Genomic DNA, 19510 nt, shown 5'->3' on the forward strand with positions numbered 1-19510 from the left:
TTTTTCTTTTTTGAGACGGAGTCTGGCTCTGTCGCCCAGGCTGGGGTGCAATGGCGCAATCTTGGCTCACTGCAAGCTCTGCCTCCTGGGTTCACGCCATTCTCCTGCCTCAGCCTCCCAAGTAGCTGGGCCTACAGGCGCCCGCCACCGCACCTGGCTAATTTTTTGTATTTTTAGTAGAGACTGGGTTTCACCGTGTTAGCCAGGTTGGTCTTGATCTCCTGACCTCATGATCCACCTGCATCAGCCTCCCAAAGTGCTGGGATTACAGGCATGAGCCACCATGCCCTGCCTTAATAAAAACTTTGAATTTTTAGTAACCTTAAGCTTTAAGTTACTCAGGAAGTAAGTAGTTTTGAACTGTTATATATTAACATCTCATGAATATATAGTTTATAATCTCTAAAACAATTTTTTTATGGAACAATTTTTGAATGTGGAATTTACTATTTACTAATAGACCCAAGTACGTTTTATCTTTCTATACAATTTAAGAAACCAAGAACAAACTTATACTAATGTTTAGCAATTTATGTTCAGCATTTTATCTTACTTAGAAATGACTCAGACATTTCATGAGTATTTATTAATTAATTTAATATAATGTAACTTTAGGATTTAAAATCACATGAAAAGTTAATTTATAAATTTATCACATTTACATTCATTGAATTTATTTTTTAACTACACATAGATTACTTATGAAAACTAAGATATTAGATAGAGTTAGTCATTATGTCAAGGTATCTTTCTGTTAATCATTTTTACAGCATGTGAATTTCGGGTGTTCACCTAAGTAAAAATCTTAAAACTAACTATATAAATATTTTGCCAAAACCTGAAAACAGCTATTTTCATTAAATCAACTATATTAGTTTTACTTATCAAAGACTTACACAAGGATCATTCTGATTTTAGGCTGAATATATAGTTTTGTAACCTTTTGGTCAAATCCTGGCAGCTTAAAACATCCAGCACAGACAAATGCAAAACTATCTGATCAGTAAACCCAGGCAAAAATGTATGCTGATAATTCTGAAGATATTTCTATTTTTATCAACAAATTTAAAGTCAGGTTATTTATGAAAGATTTACTTAAGTCACATGAACTTGCAGGCATTTGAGTTAATCACTATATTTTGATAGAAAAATATATACATATAACATACTGATATTAAAAAAATTAAAAGCATATAGCCTATCAAAAATAAAGATCTTACAGGAAGACCTTACTACAGTTTTTAACCTTAAAAATCGAGTCTTTTTTTTTTTTTTTTTTTTTTTGAGACGGAGTCTCGCTGTGTCACCCAGGCTGGAGTGCAGTGGCGCAATCTCGGCTCACTGCAAGCTCCGCCTCCCGGGTTTACGCCATTCTCCTGCCTCAGCCTCCCGAGTAGTTGGGACTACAGGCGCCTGCCACCTCGCCTGGCTAGTTTTTTTGTATTTTTTAGTAGAGACGGGGTTTCACCGTGTTAGCCAGGATGGTCTCAATCTCCTGACCTTGTGATCCGCCCATCTCGGCCTCCCAAAGTGCTGGGATTACAGGCTTGAGCCACCGCGCCCGGCCTCGAGTCATTTTTTAGTAATCATCAGTCTTCATTCCTAATGGGAACATATTATTAAAACCCATTAATTCAGGTCAGGTGCAGTGGCTCATGCCTGTAATCCCAGTACTTTGGGAGGCCGAGGCGGGTGGATCACTTGAGGTCAGGAGTTCAAGAGCACCCTGGCCAACATGGTGAAACCTTGACTCTACTAAAATTACAAAAAATAGCCAGGCATGGAAGGCAGAGCTTGCAGTGAGCCAAGGTCGCACCACTGCACTCCAGCCTGGGTGACAGAACAAGACTCCGTCAAAAAAAAAGAAAAAAGAAAAATAGCCGGGTGTGGTGGCACATGCCTGTAATCCCAGTTACTCAGGAGGCTGAGGCAGGAGAATCACTTGAACTGGGGAGGCAGAGGTTGCAGTGAGCCAAGATTGTGCCACTGCACTCCAGCCTGGGCAAAAGAGTGAGACTCTGTCTCAAAAAACAAAATAAAACAAAACAAAAAACAAAACAACCCATTAATTCTTTCTTCAAATGTTTCTTTTCCTTTTGAAAGGTCACCAGTGCCATGTCAGTGTCACCTCTCTGGATTCCTGAATAGACTCTTAATTCCTGCTCCTATATCCAGTCTGTCTATCTAATTCATCCTCTTAATTATTAGCCAATTATCCTTCTCATGGCATCGCATCCACAGATCACTTCTGTATGCAAAAGCTTTTAGTGACTTTCCAGAACGCACTGAATAAAGGTCAGACATCTCTGCAAGACATTAAAAATCTTCCACAATCTATTCCTGTTTAACTAGCCATGTCTTCAACCAGTTACCTGTATTTTAGCCTAGATACTTTTTCACTGTTCCCTATACATACCGTGCCCATTTCTGCTTCTGTACTTTTGCTCATAGTATTATCCCTACTTTATATTTTTCTAAACTTACCTAAATCTTAGCCTCCTGTAAGGCTTACCTTAAGACCTCTTTTGTCATACCGTTTTCTCCAGCCATTCCAGGCCATAATGAGCTTTTGCTTATCTGAATCCCTATAGTCCTTTCTCACAATTAATTCTATACTTAATTAGATAGCCACTTTGCTTTATATAACCACTTCGAATGTATATACATTTTCTCCTTAACCAGATTAAGTTCCTCAATGCAGGAACTCTTTTTTTTTTTTTTTGACAGTCTCGCTGTGAACCCCAAGCTGGAGTGCAGTGGTATGATCTCAGCTCACTGCAATCTCTGCCACCTGGCTTCTCAATCAATTCTCTTGCCTCAGCCTCCCAAGTAGCTGGTACTACAGACATGCACCACCACACCCAGCTAATTTTTGTGTTTTTTTTTTGTTTTTTTTTTTTAAGTAGTGACGGGGTTTCACCATGTTGGCTAGGCTGGTCTCAAACTCCTGACCTCAGGTGGATCCGCCCACCTCAGACTCCCAAAGTGCTGGGATTACAGGTGTGAGCCACTGTGCCCGTCTTCAGTGTAGGCACTCTTGCTTCCTAGTTATCTTCTGTTTCCCACAGCCCCCAGCACTGAATTTGTACATAACAGACAATAAATACTTGTTGAATCAAATTTTCCTGATTCCTTCTTAATTTGGATGAAATCCCTGGGATCAAGGACTGATGATAGAGAAGGGGAGTATTGTAGTAGTGATTAAACGGTAACATGATTAACTGAATAGGTACAGTACACATCCTACGGAATGTTTTTCTGCTTATATTTATTTTAAAAATTCTATGAAAAAGTTCAAGAAGCATTATTATACGTGTGTATTTTCCTGAACATAATGTAAATAAATAAATATTTGAGGTCCCCAGCCTCTTATATGGGGCTCTCAATATCTTTATATAGTTATTTAAATTTGAAACATATTTTAACCTACATTGTTTCACTTAATCCTTAAAACATTCCTGTGAGGTAGGTGCTATTGACCCCATTTTAAAGATTAGAAAACAAAGGTTTGGGGAGGTTATGTAAATTGTCCAAGGTTTGATAGCTAATAAGAGATAGAGGAGAGACTCCAAACCCAAGGCTTCTGACCCCAGGTCAGTTCTTTCCTCTAAATAAGACTTTTCAACTTTGGTTGTACCTTAGAATCCACTGGGGGAACTTCTGAAATTTCAGTACCTACGACAGCATTCTATACCAATTACATCAGAGTTTCTAGGGTGGGACCTAAGCGTCAGTACCTTTTAAAGCTCCCCAGATGATTCCAATGTACAGTCAAGACTGAGAAGCACGGCTCTGTCGAAAGCAGTATTTCTCAATCCTGACTGCTTAGAATCATTGAGTTGCTGCCTAAGGTCTCCCTCTACCCCAGGAAAATTAAATCAGAATCTCTGGAGGGTGAGATATAAGCATGAGTATTTTCTAAAAGTTCCCTAGGTTATTCTAATGTGCAGCCAAAATGGAGAATAATTACTTAAAATTTAAAGAATAGCTGCCTCTAAGGCTAAAGGATTTCTTAAAATAATAAATAATTGTTATTCTATCTGAATATGTAGGCTAATACTTTGAGAAGTACAGACTAGGACAAAAAAGAAGCTGAGAGAGTAACACACAAAGTAGGAAAGGTCATGCATTATTAGGCTTTGCATAAAATTGTTAGGCTGAGCAAGGTTATAAGTGTAAAATGAATGTGCTGGCCTTTTAGCAAAGACATGACTTATTTAACTTACATTGGACTGTCTTTCATTGGGACTAGTCCTTTAAATATTTTTTACCAGTAGTGTTGCTTAGTGTATACTGAGCTTCCTTTCATAGTCCTCAGCTGACTGGTTTATGATCAGCCACATGCATGGGTGACATGGCTGGCTGGGGCTGAGGATCCGTGGTACTGTAGACTGTGGCTGCAGAATGGAGCTTCTCTGAGTCAAGCCCTTACACTTGGGCTTTTTGTCACTGTATTTTAAAATCATGCTAATTTGGAAAGTTTAGGGAAACCTTTCAATTGGAGTAAGAGGTTAGCTATGAGTTAAGAACTGTATAAAGTACAGGAAAGGACTATATTTGGACAGATACTCATATCTATGATTAGAATGAAGATATTTTGATATTTCTTTTAATTTACTTTTGAAATACTTTGATACACCTTTTTAAAGTTTGTATATTTGGACACTGAATTCCATAGAAAGCAGAGACTTGATCATCCTTTGAACAAACCACTATCTTTCAAACCTAGCTCTCAGGGAGGCAGAGGCGGGAGGATAGCTTGAGCCCAAGAGTTCAAGACCTGCCTGGGCAATATAGCAAGACCCCCGTTCTCCACAAAAAGGAAGAAAAAAAAAAAAAGACAAGATAAAATAGTATGCTGCTCTGGTAGGTGTGTCCATTGTTTTTGGTTATTATATATATCTATGTATGTATGTATATGTATATGTACATATATGTGCACATATATGAGTTTGATATATTGTGATATATATAAATATAACAATTATATATCTTATGATATATATAAAATGTCTCACAACTACACCATTTCTTCGAACTCTGCCTTCTGCAATTCTAAGTGAACTGTCTCACCAGGATTCCTGCCAAATTCTGAATTTAAAGTGGTGTCATCTTTATAGTTACCATCTAACAAAGGATTTGCTGAATATATGGCAGATAGCCCATGAAAGTCTTCTAGAAAATGTCATAAAGAAACTGAACTTTGCATGTGTTCACTGAATTTTTCAACTTTATGTTTTTTAGAACCTTCAGGGTTTATAAATCTGACCTCATTTTCTCTTCATGTCTTGAGCAAAATAAACATCTTCTACTATTCTGTGTTGTTGTTGACACTATATACAGTGCTGGGTAAGTAAATCAGTACATATTGTGGGGAATTTTGCCAAAGATATTAACAATTTTGACAACAGAATTAGACTCTTGAGGGTATAACAAACGGCTCTCATGGATTCTTCATAAATCATTTTCTGGGACACGGTTTTGGAAAATAAAGCTCGTGCCTAACATGTTTAAAGGACATTTAGTTAACACCAAGTTAACTTAAGGGTGCTGAGAAGACTGCTACAGAATTAGTATTTGTGTAGAAACCTAATAGAAGCTGAAATAGCACCTCCTTAGAGAAACCTTTGTCTATCTTAAAGTTTTAGTCTGTATCTCATCACACGTTTTATTTCCATCATTACCTTTATCAGAATTTATGCTTATCTTCTGGGTTTATTATCTATTTCCTCATTAAAATATTCACTGGTAGGTGGGTACACTCATGCCTGTAGTTCCAGCTACTCGGGGGCTGAGGCGAGAGGACTGCTTGAGCCCAGGAGGTCAAATCCAGCCTGGGCTACACAGCAAGATGCCATCTCAAAAAAAAAAAAAAAAAGAGTATATATATCTATCCATTGGTATTTTGCCTATTTTGCTTAGTATGTAGTTCATTGAATATTTACTAATGTGTGGCTCTCAAAAATTCAGGTCAAAAAAGAGAAGCTGAGATGAGCAATAGTTCAGGCATATCTGCATTCTTCTGTTGTATTATTATACCCAGTACTATCATGTGGCATATGACAACATTTCAGTCAACAAGGGACCCCATATACAGTGGCAGTCCTATAAGATTATAGTGGATTTGGAGGTATATAGTAGACTACATCATGTAGGTTTGTGTATGACATGTAAGGACAAAATTGCCTAAGGACACATCTCTCAGAATGCATCCCCATGGTTAAGCAATGCATGACTGTACTTACATAGTCACTTAGCCACAGTTATTAAAAGCAGAAATCCCCATAAATCTCTTTTAGACTTTTGTGCTCATGTTTCTTAGTGACTAAAAATCAATTAGGAGTATATTAGCCTGTTTGTTGCCTAGTCTTAGTCTTTTACACTTTTATCCTCCCTTTAAACTTTGCTCATTAGTAACTCCCACCAGAGAACAAATGAAAATATAACACTTTATGATTCTGTGTAAGCTATGGCAGATCACCTCTGGAGGTAAGTTCTCTTTTTACAAGATAGGTTGAAGCTGTTTTTGACGCTTGTCTTACACAATGAAGTAAAGCAAGTAATTTGGTTCCTGGGCTGTAAAACAAAACAAAACAAAATACATTAATAGGGAAGAATTGTTCCATTCAAAAAGTTGAAACCTGAAGAGAAAGCACCTTTTTAGACTCATGTGTCTTTAATGCAGTTTATATAAAGAATATCTGAGAAAATTGCCTCTGACTTTTTAAAGCTGAACCCTATTCTTGCCAGCAAATGATGGTATTTGCATTTTTTTTTTTTTTTTTTTTTTTGAGATATAGTCTCGCTTTGTTGCCCAGGCTAGAGTGCAGTGGTACAATCTTGGCTCACTGCAGCCTCTGCCTCCCAGGTTCAAGCCATTCTCCTACCTCAGCCTCCCAAGTAGCTGGCATTACAGGCGTGTTCCACCACACTTGGCTAATTTTTGTATTTTTAGTAGAGACAGGATTTCACCATGTTGGCCAGTCTGGTCTTGAACTCCTGACCTCAGGTGATCGACCCGCCTTGGCCTCCCAAAGTGCTGGGATTACAGGCATGAGCCACCCTGCCTGGCGTAGTATTTGCATTTTGAGAAGGCTAGTCTAACTGTCCCTTATCACTCTTGACAAACACTTGATACTCTTATATAAACCAGCACACTTACAAAACAAAATGACAATATTAATAATAATAATAATACCTAGAAACTCACACACTGAGAAGGGGGCAGTAAATAATAATAGAGAGGAGAGAAAAGTCAGCATGGCATTCTAGATGAGAAAACTGAAGCAAGTTCAACTTTCTACATGGTAACTGTGATTATATAGTTGATACACAAAGTAATGACTGTGGGCCTTCAAGAAGAGGTTAAAATACATTCATTATATTAATGAGTGCATCTTAGAAAGATTTCTTTCAAAAGGTAGTTGAAGTTTTTTTTGCTTTAAGGAGTAATTCTCAATCATCTGGAAATTTAACTTCTGTGGAATACCTCTTTACCTCTTAAAGGAAATATTAATGCATTGTATTGAGGTTATTATTGCAATGGAATTTTAAAAAATGTGAGTGTGCCTTTTTTTTGTTTCTAGAATCTATAAGACACATATCTGTTCCAGGTATAGTATCTACTAAGACAATTTCATAATCCAAAAAATATGGAGTAAAGGAGCAAATAGTTGGTTAGCAAGGATATCGAGTACAACATAGAGATTAACAACGAGGAAAGGCTATGAAATAAAATACTGATAGATGGCTAGTCTCATATATTTGCATTATTCCTATAAATGCATCTCATGATATATGTAATCAGAGTTATAGTTATTTAATCTCCTCCTTTTTTGTCCATTGCCTCTTTTAGGTCCATGGTTTTTTGGTGAAATCATTGATGGCAAATTGGGTTGCTGCTTTTCCTTTGGGATATTTGTTAATGGACATTTCCTACAAGGCAGCATAACATTTATAATTGGAATTCTCCAGGTAAGAAGTCAGAAAGGCAATTTAAGAACATCTTGGCCTTGTCGGACTAATTGCATAACAGTTATGAATTAAATCCAAAATCCAAAATTAAGTACCATAGATCATCTTTCCTACTTTACTTGCAGGGGAGTCTTTAATAAAAACTTCATTTGCTTTTAAAGTGCTTCCTAAACTTCTACCACTCTCATGTAAACATCTAAAATATATTTTTTATTCCCCGAGACAGCGTTGCGCCGTCGCCCAGGCTGGAGCACAGTGGTGCAATCTCGGCTCACTGCAGCCTCCGCCTCTTGGGTTCCAATGCATTTCTTGCCTCAGCCTCCTGTGTAGCTGGGATTACAGGCATGTGCCACCATGCCCAGCTAATTTTTGCGTTTTTAGTAGAGATGGGGTTTCATCATGTTGGCCAGGCTGGCCTCTAATTCCTGACCTCAGGTGATCCGCCTGTGTTGGCCTCCCAAAGTGCTGGGATTACAGGCATGAGCCACTGTGCCCAGCCTCATTTCAGTTTTCTATTATGTAGATGGAGGCTGTCTCTAAGGAACTCTCTCATACCAAATGAATCCTGAGCCTTACCAAAAGGCAGGGTTTTTTCCTTTGTAAATGTTTACGTTCATATTCTAATAAATAGTACACTAATAATGGATTTTATGTATCATCCAGACCCATGACTCCCAAATCTGTATCTCTGATCTCGACCTCTTCTCTGCACTTCAAGTGCCTCTATATCCAATGGCCACAGATGTCTAACAGGCATCTCAACTTCATATGATGTCTCTCTAATTAGGAACATTATTTCTACCCCAAACCTGTTCCTCTGTTTTTCCAGTTTTAATAAATGACTCCACCATTCACCTGATTTCTCCAAGATGTATCCTCAATTATTCCCTTTCCTTCGTACCCTGTATCTATTTCACCAGCAAGCTCTACCTTATTTGATCTGCTTCCAGTGCATGTCTTGAATCCATCCACTTCTCTCTATTTCTGTTACCCTAATCTAAATTGTAATTATTTCTTGCCTGGGTCTTCTCCCTGATATTCTTGCCTGCTTGCTCTCAGTTTAATACCGAGCATCCAATGTGCTCTTTTAAAAACTTTACAGTCAGCTTACTTACTTTTCAGCTTGAAATGCTTTGAAGCAGAGCAGTGATCTGGGTCCTGCCGACTGCCAATTCCCACCTGGCTTATGCTCTGCATGCACTTCCTTAAAGAGGCCAAGACCTCTCCCATCTCTGGGCTTTTCATTTGTTCCTTCTGCCTGGAACGCACTTCCCTCTGCTAATTTATTCCTGTCCTGGCCTCTGAGAGCCTTTCTCCCGTTATCTTCTTATGACCCAGTTCTTTCCTTCATTGAACTAATCACAATCTGTAATTATATTTTTTGTTTTTTTTTTGGTCTTTGTCTTCTCCCTGTTAGAACGTTAGCTCTATGACAGACCTTTTCTAACTTGTTTGCCATTGTGTCTTGGAGCCTAGCTCATGCCTGCCACATAACGGGTGCTCAATAAATATTTGTTAAATGAATGAATCATACAGCAGCTCAACGTGGATTATAATTTAGATCTTCTAATTTATATTCCAGTACTTAGTCACGCTACCTCAAACAAAAATGGAGATAAGAAAAAAAATACTGACAGCCAAGCGCTCCCCTCACTCCACCAAAAAAGAGGGGTTGTTGTATGTGTGTGTATACATTTACTCAGTTCAATTCCAGCTTAACACCACTGGGTATTAACTGTGTATATGATACTGTACTACAAGTTGGGACTTCAACATAAATTAAATGATACCCGCCTCTAAGATGAATAAAAGGACATGGGCAAATACACAACTAGCCACAAGTCAGCTGTTGTGTTATAAGCAACTGTGCTTGAAGTAAATTAGCTAACCCCAGACAGAAAGCAGCATATTCTTAGGATCCACTAATGATGCATTATTAAGACCAAACTCTTCCAAGGACTTGGGAGTAAGCTATGGCTCTGTTCTTTTCCAGCTGGCATTTTTTAACATCCCCTTGATGGCTTACATGTGTTGGAGCTTGCTGCAGCGGTGCTTTGGTCACAACTTCAGGTCTCATCTCCATCAAAGAAAATACTTGAAAATTATGCCTGTTCACCTACTTATGCTACTGCTGTACATCTGGCAGATTTATTCCTGCTACTTTCTTTATGCGACATACGGCACCCTAGCTTTTTTATTCTCCCCTTTGCGGACCTGGTTGACACTGCTGACACCTGTTCTCATTCGTTGTGTGTGGACACTGAACTCCGCCAAGCTTGGAATCTTCATGGTGCACTTAAAAAGCCACCTGAGCTCCTGAAGGCCATGTCTCACCACTGGCAGCTGGGCAGAAGCCCAGCCTCTGTGTCTGTAGCCTAGGCCTCTACCTCAGTAGCAGGTGGAGGGCCAGTATTGGTGCGTGAGCTTTAGGGAGCTGCTGCTCGTTTGGACTCCTGGATGTTGGAGGGATTACCCACTACTGATACCTGCAGAATGGACTGCAGAAAAGTCTCAAAAATAATGCCTTTATTCCTTTCCTCCTCAAGGAGGCAAAGAGTTGATTTATCTTTGTGAAGAGAAAACCCTTATCTAGGACACCCACAGGGTAGGGGTTGGGTGTGTGTACGGGAGTGTCTGAGGCCCAGTGTGTTTTTTAGGGGTTACCCCATGTAAAGCACCTACCGCTGTGCTTGAAATTCAGCAGCTGTCAAAGGTGCAATTTCAAGGGCAGGGAACCTTTGAGGATCTGGGCCCGACCCTGACCACGGCTGAGATATTAGTTCCCAGGCCTGTTTTCCCGCAGGATTGTGGGCTCTCTGCTTCCTTAGTCGGAAGTGTTTTCAACTAATCAAATAAATGAATGAATGATGAATAAGAAAGACCGTGAGCCTGAGCCTTGCTCGTGTGGCCTCGCTTAAGGGGCGAGAGAAGGCGTGGCCTGTCCTGGCCTCTGGGATGGTTGGTGCTGGACCTCTGGGGACAGGGCGGGGCGGGAGGAGGCGGGGCCAGGCCTGGTCTCTCATAATGGGATGGGTGGTGCTGGACCTCTGGGGGCGGGGCCGGGGCTCTGGGGCGGGGCTGGACGGCTTGTTGCCGGAAACGAGCCATTGACGCTGTGGCCCGGAAGTGGAGCGGCTGTCGCAGTGCGGCTCCGGCAGTGGTGGCGGAGGCCTGTGTTTGCGGCCTTCGGCAAGCGACTGAGATGGCGAGCGCAACTGCACCTGCAGCCGCAGCCCCCACCCTGGCTCCACCTTTGCAGCAGCTCCGGCACTTGGCGGAGGAGCTGCGGTTGCTCCTGCCTCGAGTGCGGGGTGAGCTGACGGAGTTGGAACGCGCGACGGCAGGGGCGGGCTCGGGGAGAGGCCGGGATCGGGGAGAGGCCGGGCTCGGGGTCGCGGAGAGGGCGGGCTGGGGCGGCGGCGGCGGGGAGCCAGGCTCGGGCGAGGGAGGTAGGTCCGCTTACCTTAGCTTTTCCACTCGCCACCATTCGGCCCCCACACGCCACACCCGCAAGTCGGCGAAGCCCAGGAGACCACCGAGGAGTTTAATCGAGAGATGTTCTGGAGAAGACTCAGTGAGTGCGCCTCCTGTCCCGGCTCCCCTTGCCTTCAGCGTCCCGACCCCTTTCCCTCTCGCTCTCCCCCAGGGAGGGGACTGCCCTTCCCTGCTGCATCCTTTCTGTGAGATACCTTACCCACCTCAGCACCTGAGAGGGTAAACTAGAATTCTAACATCGACATTCGGGAGGTGTTTTTGAGAAGTCTGGGTCGGTAAGGGAACGCGTATCTTCCAAGTCCGTGCAGCGCTAATGTATTGGCACCTGCCTTCTCTTCGGCCACCCCCCAGATGAGGCAGCTGTGACAGTGTCAAGGGAAGCCACGACTCTGACCACAGTCTTCTCTCAGCTTCCACTGCCGTCTCCACAGGTGGGCTTCACTTTCCTGGAATCCTTGGGCTGCCGAGTTACACCTTAGGAATCCTCTAATTTTCTTTCCACCTTTTACACGCATGCCAGATTTGTTTTCTTCGTCTGTCCAATGAGGTTACCGTTTTTTACTTCACAGGCTTGTTGTGAAGACCGAACTGCCAAGTGCATTTCCTGGCGCGGAGTAGGCAGGTCTTATAAATATTGGTTCAATCTGAAGTTCACCCTGGTGGTTTCTTTTCTGATAATTTTTTAAGCACTTTTTATGTGCTGGGTGTTTTCACATACTTGATGGCCATCTGACAGATGAGCAAGCAGGCTCAGAAGCTCAGGTTAAGATTTAAAAAAAAGCAGGGGAGCTAGAATTTAAATCAAGGTCTATCTGATGTCTAAGGTACACCTATTCTGTTATACTACATAATACCCTTTTTATATTATTTTTTATATTTAATCAGTAACCTATGCAGATAGTATAAAATTCAAAAGATATCAAAGTTAAGTGTGTTAAGTTTATCGTTCCATCCACTTTCTCATTTTTGTCTCCCCCAGTTCCTTTTGCATTATTCCACATACATTCTGTACATATATACATTCATAAACATTTATCTTGTATGTGTCAGCTTCTTTTTACACAAATGGTAAGATACCATAAACACTGTTCTGGACCTTCCTTTAAATAAATTAACAATAGAGCTTAGAAATCAACTCTTAGCAGCTAGTATAAAGTTGTTCCGTTCTTTGTAATGACTGCATGGTATTCAATAGACTAGATATAAACATAATTTAACCATACTCTATGTGGACATTTAAGCTGTTTCCAACTTAGAATTACTGCAAACAGTGTTGTGATGAATTACGTAATTCTGTGTATGTATGTATATCAGTAGAAAAAATTCCCAGAAGTGGAATTGCTAGAACAAAGAATTTATGCGTTTTAAATATTCCTTTATTATTAAACTAATGAAAGTAAACATGTTGGCTGTGACCACGTATGCTCTATGCTTAGTTTTTTCTAGAGCTGTGTATCCTTAATATGGGAGTAAGATTCTTTTAAAATGGCATATTCATTGCCTTATTTGATTTTCATAGTCAATAGTTTTAATTTCTCAGTCTACATATATAGGTGTTTGGAAAGAATATAGGTATCTTCTGCTGCATGTACCTACAGTGATAAACTCTCTCCTCCTCACATACCTTTGAGATTTTTTTTTTTTTTTTTTGAGGCAAAGTCTCACTCTGTCACTCAGGCTGAAGTGCAGTGGCACAGTCTCGGCTCACCGCATCCTCTGCCTATGCGGTTCGAGCAGTCCTCCTGCCTCAGCCTCTCGAGTAGCTGGAATTACAGGCACCCGCCACCATGCCTGGCTAATTTTTGTATTTTTAGTTGAGACGGGGTTTCACCGTGTTGGGCAGGCTAGTCTCGAACTCCTGACCTCAAGTGATCTGCCTACCTTGACCTCCCAAAGTGTAGGGATTACAGGCATGAGCCACCGTGCCTGGCCTACCTTTGAGATTTGTGATGAGGAAACAAGAGATGAATTGTATGACGGCACTTTAAAAGATTCATGGAAAATAGACTATTTCAAAAAGAATAGTTAATATTATCTTATTTTTCTTATCTGCTAACCCCTTTCTTTCAAATACACTTAGGACTTGCTGCTAAAACTCACTGCAAGTAAGATACCACAAGGAGGCAGCATAGAACTGATTTTCTATACATGCTCAGGACAGTAGTTTCACTCATAGATGAAAAATTAGAATTTGGATTTATTTGAAATATATACAAATATTCAAGTATATACATATATTCAAATAAATACATATATGTATATATGTGTGTATATATACACATACATACACGTGAATCATCATTGCCTTCTTGAGATCTCACCACTTTAGTCCTACTAAAAGATGGGTGGGGTTTTTTTTTTTTGTTTTTTTAAAATTCCAATCTGCATGGAATGATACTTTAATAAAATTATGTGCTTGGATGTTGAATAAATGTCAAATTACCATAAAAGTTTCTAAACACTCTCAGTCACTGTCCTTATCTTATCCCTGACTGGTCACAGTTTGTAGACTGGCTCCAACCTGGACCACATTTGTATAGTATTGACTTAGAATTTAAGTCAATTGAGGACAAGGAAGATGAGAAAGCCAGTGACCACCTAGAAGGAAAATAGTTAACATCAAGCATTGTTGAGTCCATGCTAGTTACCTTTAGTTACATATTGTGATTCTGTTAAGAGAGAGAGACCTGGTTAGTGATCTAATAACCATGGTCTATCAGTCGGTCTGTCTGTCTGTCTGTCTCTCTCCCTCTCTTTTCTGTAAAGGGCCAGTTAGTAAACATTTTAGATTTTGTAGCCAACTACCCAACTCCCCAACTCTGCCTTTATAGAGCAAACACAACTACAGACATTTAAACCAATGAGTATGACTGTGTCCCAATACACTTTATTTACAAAAACAGGCAGTGGGGCCTGAGTTGGCCTGAGGACCAGTTTGCCAACTCCTGGTCTAAGATATCATGAATAGCTTGGGATACAGTGTATCAGGAATAAGTTTTTTCCTGCTGTTTCTTAATGGTTTATCGAGTTGTCAGCCCAATGTCTACTATATAGCTAACTCCTCTCTGGTATGTGATGAGTACAGCAGAAGGCCTACCTTCATACCAGGACTTCAGAAAATGTTTGATGATGCTGTAGAAATATCTGCCTTAGGCCGGACGCAGTGGCTTACACCTGTAATCTCAGCACTTTGGGAGGCCGAGGGAGGTGGATCGCCTGAGGTCAGGAGTTCAAGACCAATGTGGCCAACATGGCAAAACCCCATCTCTACTAAAAATACAAAAAATTAACCGGGTGTGGTGGTGGGCACCTGTAATCCCAGCTACTTGGGAGACTGAGGCAGAAGAATTGCTTGAACCTGGGAGGTGGAGGTTGCAGTGAGTTGAGACTGTGCCATTGCACTCCAGCCTGGGTGACAGAGCAAGACTCTGTCTCGAAAGAAAGAAAAAGAAAAGAAATATCTGCTGTATTCCACAGTAGAAGGGTTGACCACTTTGATCTAATCTGTTTCCTTTTTCATAGGAAACCCAGAAGTTCTGTGAACAAGTCCATGCTGCCATCAAGGCATTTATTGCAGTGTACTATTTGCTTCCAAAGGATCAGGGTAAGCCACATAGTAGATCTTTGCTAATATTGTGGATTATGTCCTGTGACTTTTACTTTTACCCAACTTGAACATATAACTTTCTCCCACAAAATACAGTCAAGGATAATTTTGTAATGTAAGTGACTTAAATAATCAAGCCATTATTCTAAGATACAGATGCTTTGTTCCTATGACTTCCCATCTCCCCTGCCTTGCCTGACTTGTAAGGCTTTTAATTTTCACAGGCTTCTCCCTCTTCACCCTGTTTTAACACCACAGATGCTGGCTGGCTCTCAGCCCCATATGCAGGCTCAGGCCATCCTTAGTTTCCTCCACCCATATTATATCTCACCCTATTTCTGAACATCTTCATAGGTTAAATGGCCTCCAGCCCTGCCTGTAGAATCATGCATTGATTATAATCATGCCAAAATTATAACTGAATACATGTCATGGATCTTCAGGGTTACTCAAGTGGCTTAAACTTCAAGTGTTTCATCTACAGTTGTTAAGAGATCACGGTCTTTAACAAATGAATACATGGTGTCACAGAAAGATTTTGTTCCAGATCTCTTTTAAAGAAAACACTAAAGAATGGCAGGAGGGGCAAGAAAATGCTATGGGGATATAAGTTAGACCTGAGTTTTGTGTTAGCTTGTAGGTTAAAGCATGTGGGTGTACATTACCTTATAGTTCTGTAATGCTTAGACTCAGGAAAGCAGATGGTGCTTCTGAAAAGAACACCAGGCTGCTTATTCTTTGGGTTTGGCCACAGGGATCACCCTGAGAAAGCTGGTACGGGGCGCCACCCTGGACATCGTGGATGGCATGGCTCAGCTCATGGAAGTACTTTCCATCACTCCAACTCAGAGGTAGTGATGCCACAGTTTAGGTTATCAGTTATTGGGGTTCCTTGCCTAAGAGGGGAAAAACTCATTTTAACAGCAAAGTTACTGACAGCTGAGAGTAATGACCAGCAGGAAGGAGCTTTTTAGGAGACAGGAACCTAGGTTATTAATTTATCCTTATTGATTTCTTTCCCCAGCCCTGAGAACAATGACCTTATTTCCTACAACAGTGTCTGGGTTGCGTGCCAGCAGATGCCTCAGATACCAAGAGGTGAGTAAAAGTGGGAAGTGGGCCGTGTCTGCTGCCCAAAGCAGAGAGACCTCTCATGTTTAGCTTCCAGCTTTGTAACATGTATATATTTGAATTTATATAAACAGTCTGGTGAAATATATATATTTTATTATCAAAATTAATAGGTAGGTATTAATACTGTTTGTCATTCTCTAGTTCTCATACTTCTAAATTCCACTCCGCTTTGCTGTGGCTCTGTCTCTTGTTGGACAAATATGGTTTGTTTTCCTAGTCCTACCCCAAGAGTAGTATTATGGAGCACACAGAAGCAGTTATGAGGTAGAGACAGCTAAGCCAAAACAGTGGTTGTCCAAGAGGACCATGATGATAAACATCATGTGACCATTTTATTTCTTCTTGTGGTGAATAAAATACAAGCTTTTTAAACCCCTGTCTAGATACCAGGGGATGTAGTGAGAAGAATTTTTTATTAAACCACCACCCTTGTCAACTGTCCTTGGCACTCCCTTTAATAGGAACAATGTGGTTGTTCCTTGCAGCCTTAAGAAAATTCTTGGGGTTTTCCTCTAATTCTAGTGCTTCTGATTTTTCACTCATAGATAACAAAGCTGCGGCTCTTTTGATGCTGACCAAGAATGTGGATTTTGTGAAGGATGCACATGAAGAAATGGAGCGGGTGAGGGGACCTCCATCATTGGAAGGCAACTCCTTGACTAGTAGATGAGAATTAATTATAAAGAGAGATTTCCTAAGCATTGCCAGATAGGTCCCCTTCTCACTACTGTCCTCTGTCTTCCATCTCCCACTCCTTGTTAGTGTGTGATTTACTACCACTCCTCTCCGTTCCCTTACTGGACAAGGAGAGCAAGAAACAGGATTTATGAAATGATTCTACTCTGTAGCCATTAGTGAAGTGGCTGGCTAAGGTTTTTTTTTTTTTTTTTTTTGAGATGGAGTCTTGCTCTGTCGCCCAGGCTGGAATGCCGTGGTGCGATCTCGGCTCACTGCAAGCTCCGCTTCCTGGGTTCATGCCATTCTCCTGCCTCAGCCTCCCGAGCAGCTGGGACTACAGGTGCTCGCCACCACGCCCGGCTAACTTTTGTATTTTTAGTAGAGACGGGGTTTCACCGTGTTAGCCAGGATGGTCTCAATCTCCTGACCTCGTGATCCGCCCACCTCGGCCTCCCAAAGTGCTGGGATTACAGGCGTGAGCCACTGCGCCCGGCCTGGCTAAGGTTTTTGGACAACTAAGGCACAGTGGTAAAAGTGTAATAGGCCTTTTTTTTTTTTTTTTTTTTGCATTCACATACATCATGGTATGTCTTAGGCTGTGGAAGAATGCGACCCTTACTCTGGCCTCTTGAATGATACTGACGAGAACAACTCTGACAACCACAATGATGAGGATGATGTGTTGGGGTTTCCAAGCAATCAGGACTTGTATTGGTCAGAGGATGATCAAGAGCTCATAATCCCCTGCCTTGCACTGGTGAGAGCATCCAAAGCCTGCCTGAAGAAAATGCGGATCTTAGTGGCAGAGAATGGGAAGAAGGATCAGGTGGCACAGCTGGACGACATTGTGGATATTTCTGATGAAATCAGCCCTAGGTAAGCATGATCTCCACTTGAAACATCTGAGCAGCAGCTTTCTGATCTCAATTTGTACTGGGAAAAAACCGGGAAAACAAGGTTTTCCCATTTTTTTTATATTTTGAAATTTTTCAAACCTATAGGAAAGTTAAAAAAGTACCTTCGGTGAACACTCCTACATCCTTCTATTAGATTCGCCTATTGTTCACATTTTTTTCCTATATTGGTTTATTTCTCAAGAGAGATGTTTCATATTTATTCCAGAATGTTTTGAGAGTAAATTGCAGGCAGCAATGACATTTCACCCCTAAATACTTCAGTATGTATCTCCTGAAATGCTCTTATTCCTACTCCACATCCAAGATGTGGATTATCACATCCAAGAAATTTGACATTGAATATAATAATATTATCTAATATTCAGATTTCTCCAGTTGTCTCTATCTAAAATGTCATATAAATTCAGGGTTCTGTCAAGGTCCCACATTGCATTTAATTGTCATCTCTTTAGTCTCTTGAAATCTAGAACAGTTCCTGTCCTTTGTAATCTTTTTTTTTTTTTTTTTGAGACGGAGTCTCACGCTGTTGCCCAGGCTGGAGTGCAGTGGCGCAATCCCGGCTCACTGCAAGCTCCGCCTCCCGGGTTCCCGCCATTCTCCTGCCTCAGCCTCCCGAGTAGCTGGGACCACAGGCGCCCGCCACCGCGCCCGGCCAATTTTTTGTATTTTTATTAGAGACGGGGTTTCACTGTGGTCTCGATCTCCTGACCTCGTGATCCGCCCGCCCCGGCCTCCCAAAGTGCTGGGATTACAGGCTTGAGCCACCGCGCCCGGCCCTTTGTAATCTTTTTTAAAAAAATCAACATTTTAAAAAGAAACCAGGTCAGTTGTCTCATAAAATATCCAACAACCTGGATTCATGTGATGGTTACTTCTCATTTTTGCAAGAATATCATATAATTGAGTGTTTTATACATCTCACTTTATCATATTAGGGAGGCACATGGTGTTGGTTTGCCTCATTATTGGTGGTACTAAATTTGATCACTTAAAGTGGTGCTCACTTTAGTAAAGTTATATTTTACTCTAATTTTAGCTTCCATTGATGACCTGCCTGCCTATATTAGTTATTAAACTGATGTTTTCATATCCTCACATTTTTGACTGAATTGATCATGCACCCTACTATGAACTAAGGGAATTTTTCCCCCCAACTTCCTAGTGAAATGGGGTATGCGTGTTTCAGTAAAGACTGGTTGAACTTATTCTGTATTGGTTGCCCAGTTGCCCAATTTTAAAAACTGACAGGCATTTCTGGGACAGTTTCTTACTGTGACATCCATAGTTGTGTATTAGAAACAACTTGGCTGCATTTCTTTTTTTGTTAATGATTACTTTTGTTTTCTGCTCTTAGCGTGGATGATTTGGCTCTGAGCATATATCCACCTATGTGTCACCTGACCGTGCGAATCAATGTAAGTACTGGCTTTGAGGGAATAGCTACAGATGTAATGGGCGGAACTTCACTAATCACTAGTTATTTCCTCTAAGCTATAGGGTACATATTTATTTGTCACATTTGGATGCAAGTACAACAGTAATGTCACAGTTCTTGCATGTGTTTGGGGTTGATAAATATTTGCTGAAGTTGAATTATAATAGCCATGAGCTTTGATAGTTCTCTCTTCCATAATCACCTGGGTAATCATTTAGAAAAGCCCAAAGACCTTAGAAAATGCTGCTTTAAGTCTGGGCGTGGTAGCTC

The 19510-nt window shown here is 40.9% G+C and overlaps 2 protein-coding genes across 9 annotated transcripts in view; both read left to right on the top strand.

Moving 5' to 3' along the window:
• TMEM62 (transmembrane protein 62) overlaps nucleotides 1-10853 on the top strand; it is a 48924-nt gene extending 38071 nt beyond the window's left edge. For all 7 annotated transcript variants that reach the window (XM_050799466.1, XM_050799465.1, XM_050799470.1 and 4 more), the window contains 3 exons: nucleotides 5245-5349; nucleotides 7856-7974; nucleotides 9968-10853. In XM_050799466.1, coding sequence (XP_050655423.1) covers nucleotides 5245-5349; nucleotides 7856-7974; nucleotides 9968-10294 — 551 coding nt within the window. In that variant the 3' untranslated portion in view covers nucleotides 10295-10853. The remainder of the gene's footprint in view (nucleotides 1-5244; nucleotides 5350-7855; nucleotides 7975-9967) is intronic.
• The window catches only part of CCNDBP1 (cyclin D1 binding protein 1), a 507674-nt gene that overhangs the window by 485773 nt on the left and 2391 nt on the right, over nucleotides 1-19510 (top strand). The window contains exons 2-10 of one of the 2 annotated variants that reach the window (XM_050799546.1): nucleotides 11067-11285; nucleotides 11489-11548; nucleotides 11821-11900; nucleotides 14992-15073; nucleotides 15831-15927; nucleotides 16101-16174; nucleotides 16756-16832; nucleotides 17484-17764; nucleotides 19160-19220. In XM_050799546.1, the coding sequence (XP_050655503.1) occupies nucleotides 11177-11285; nucleotides 11489-11548; nucleotides 11821-11900; nucleotides 14992-15073; nucleotides 15831-15927; nucleotides 16101-16174; nucleotides 16756-16832; nucleotides 17484-17764; nucleotides 19160-19220 (921 nt within the window). In that variant the 5' untranslated portion in view covers nucleotides 11067-11176. Of the gene's footprint in view, nucleotides 1-11066; nucleotides 11286-11488; nucleotides 11549-11820; nucleotides 11901-14991; nucleotides 15074-15830; nucleotides 15928-16100; nucleotides 16175-16755; nucleotides 16833-17483; nucleotides 17765-19159; nucleotides 19221-19510 lie in introns of those variants that run through there. The other variant, XM_050799547.1, reaches the window with a different exon arrangement.

This window comes from Macaca thibetana, chromosome 7 (assembly GCF_024542745.1).
Source record: "Macaca thibetana thibetana isolate TM-01 chromosome 7, ASM2454274v1, whole genome shotgun sequence".
Classification (NCBI taxonomy): Eukaryota; Metazoa; Chordata; class Mammalia; order Primates; family Cercopithecidae; genus Macaca; species Macaca thibetana.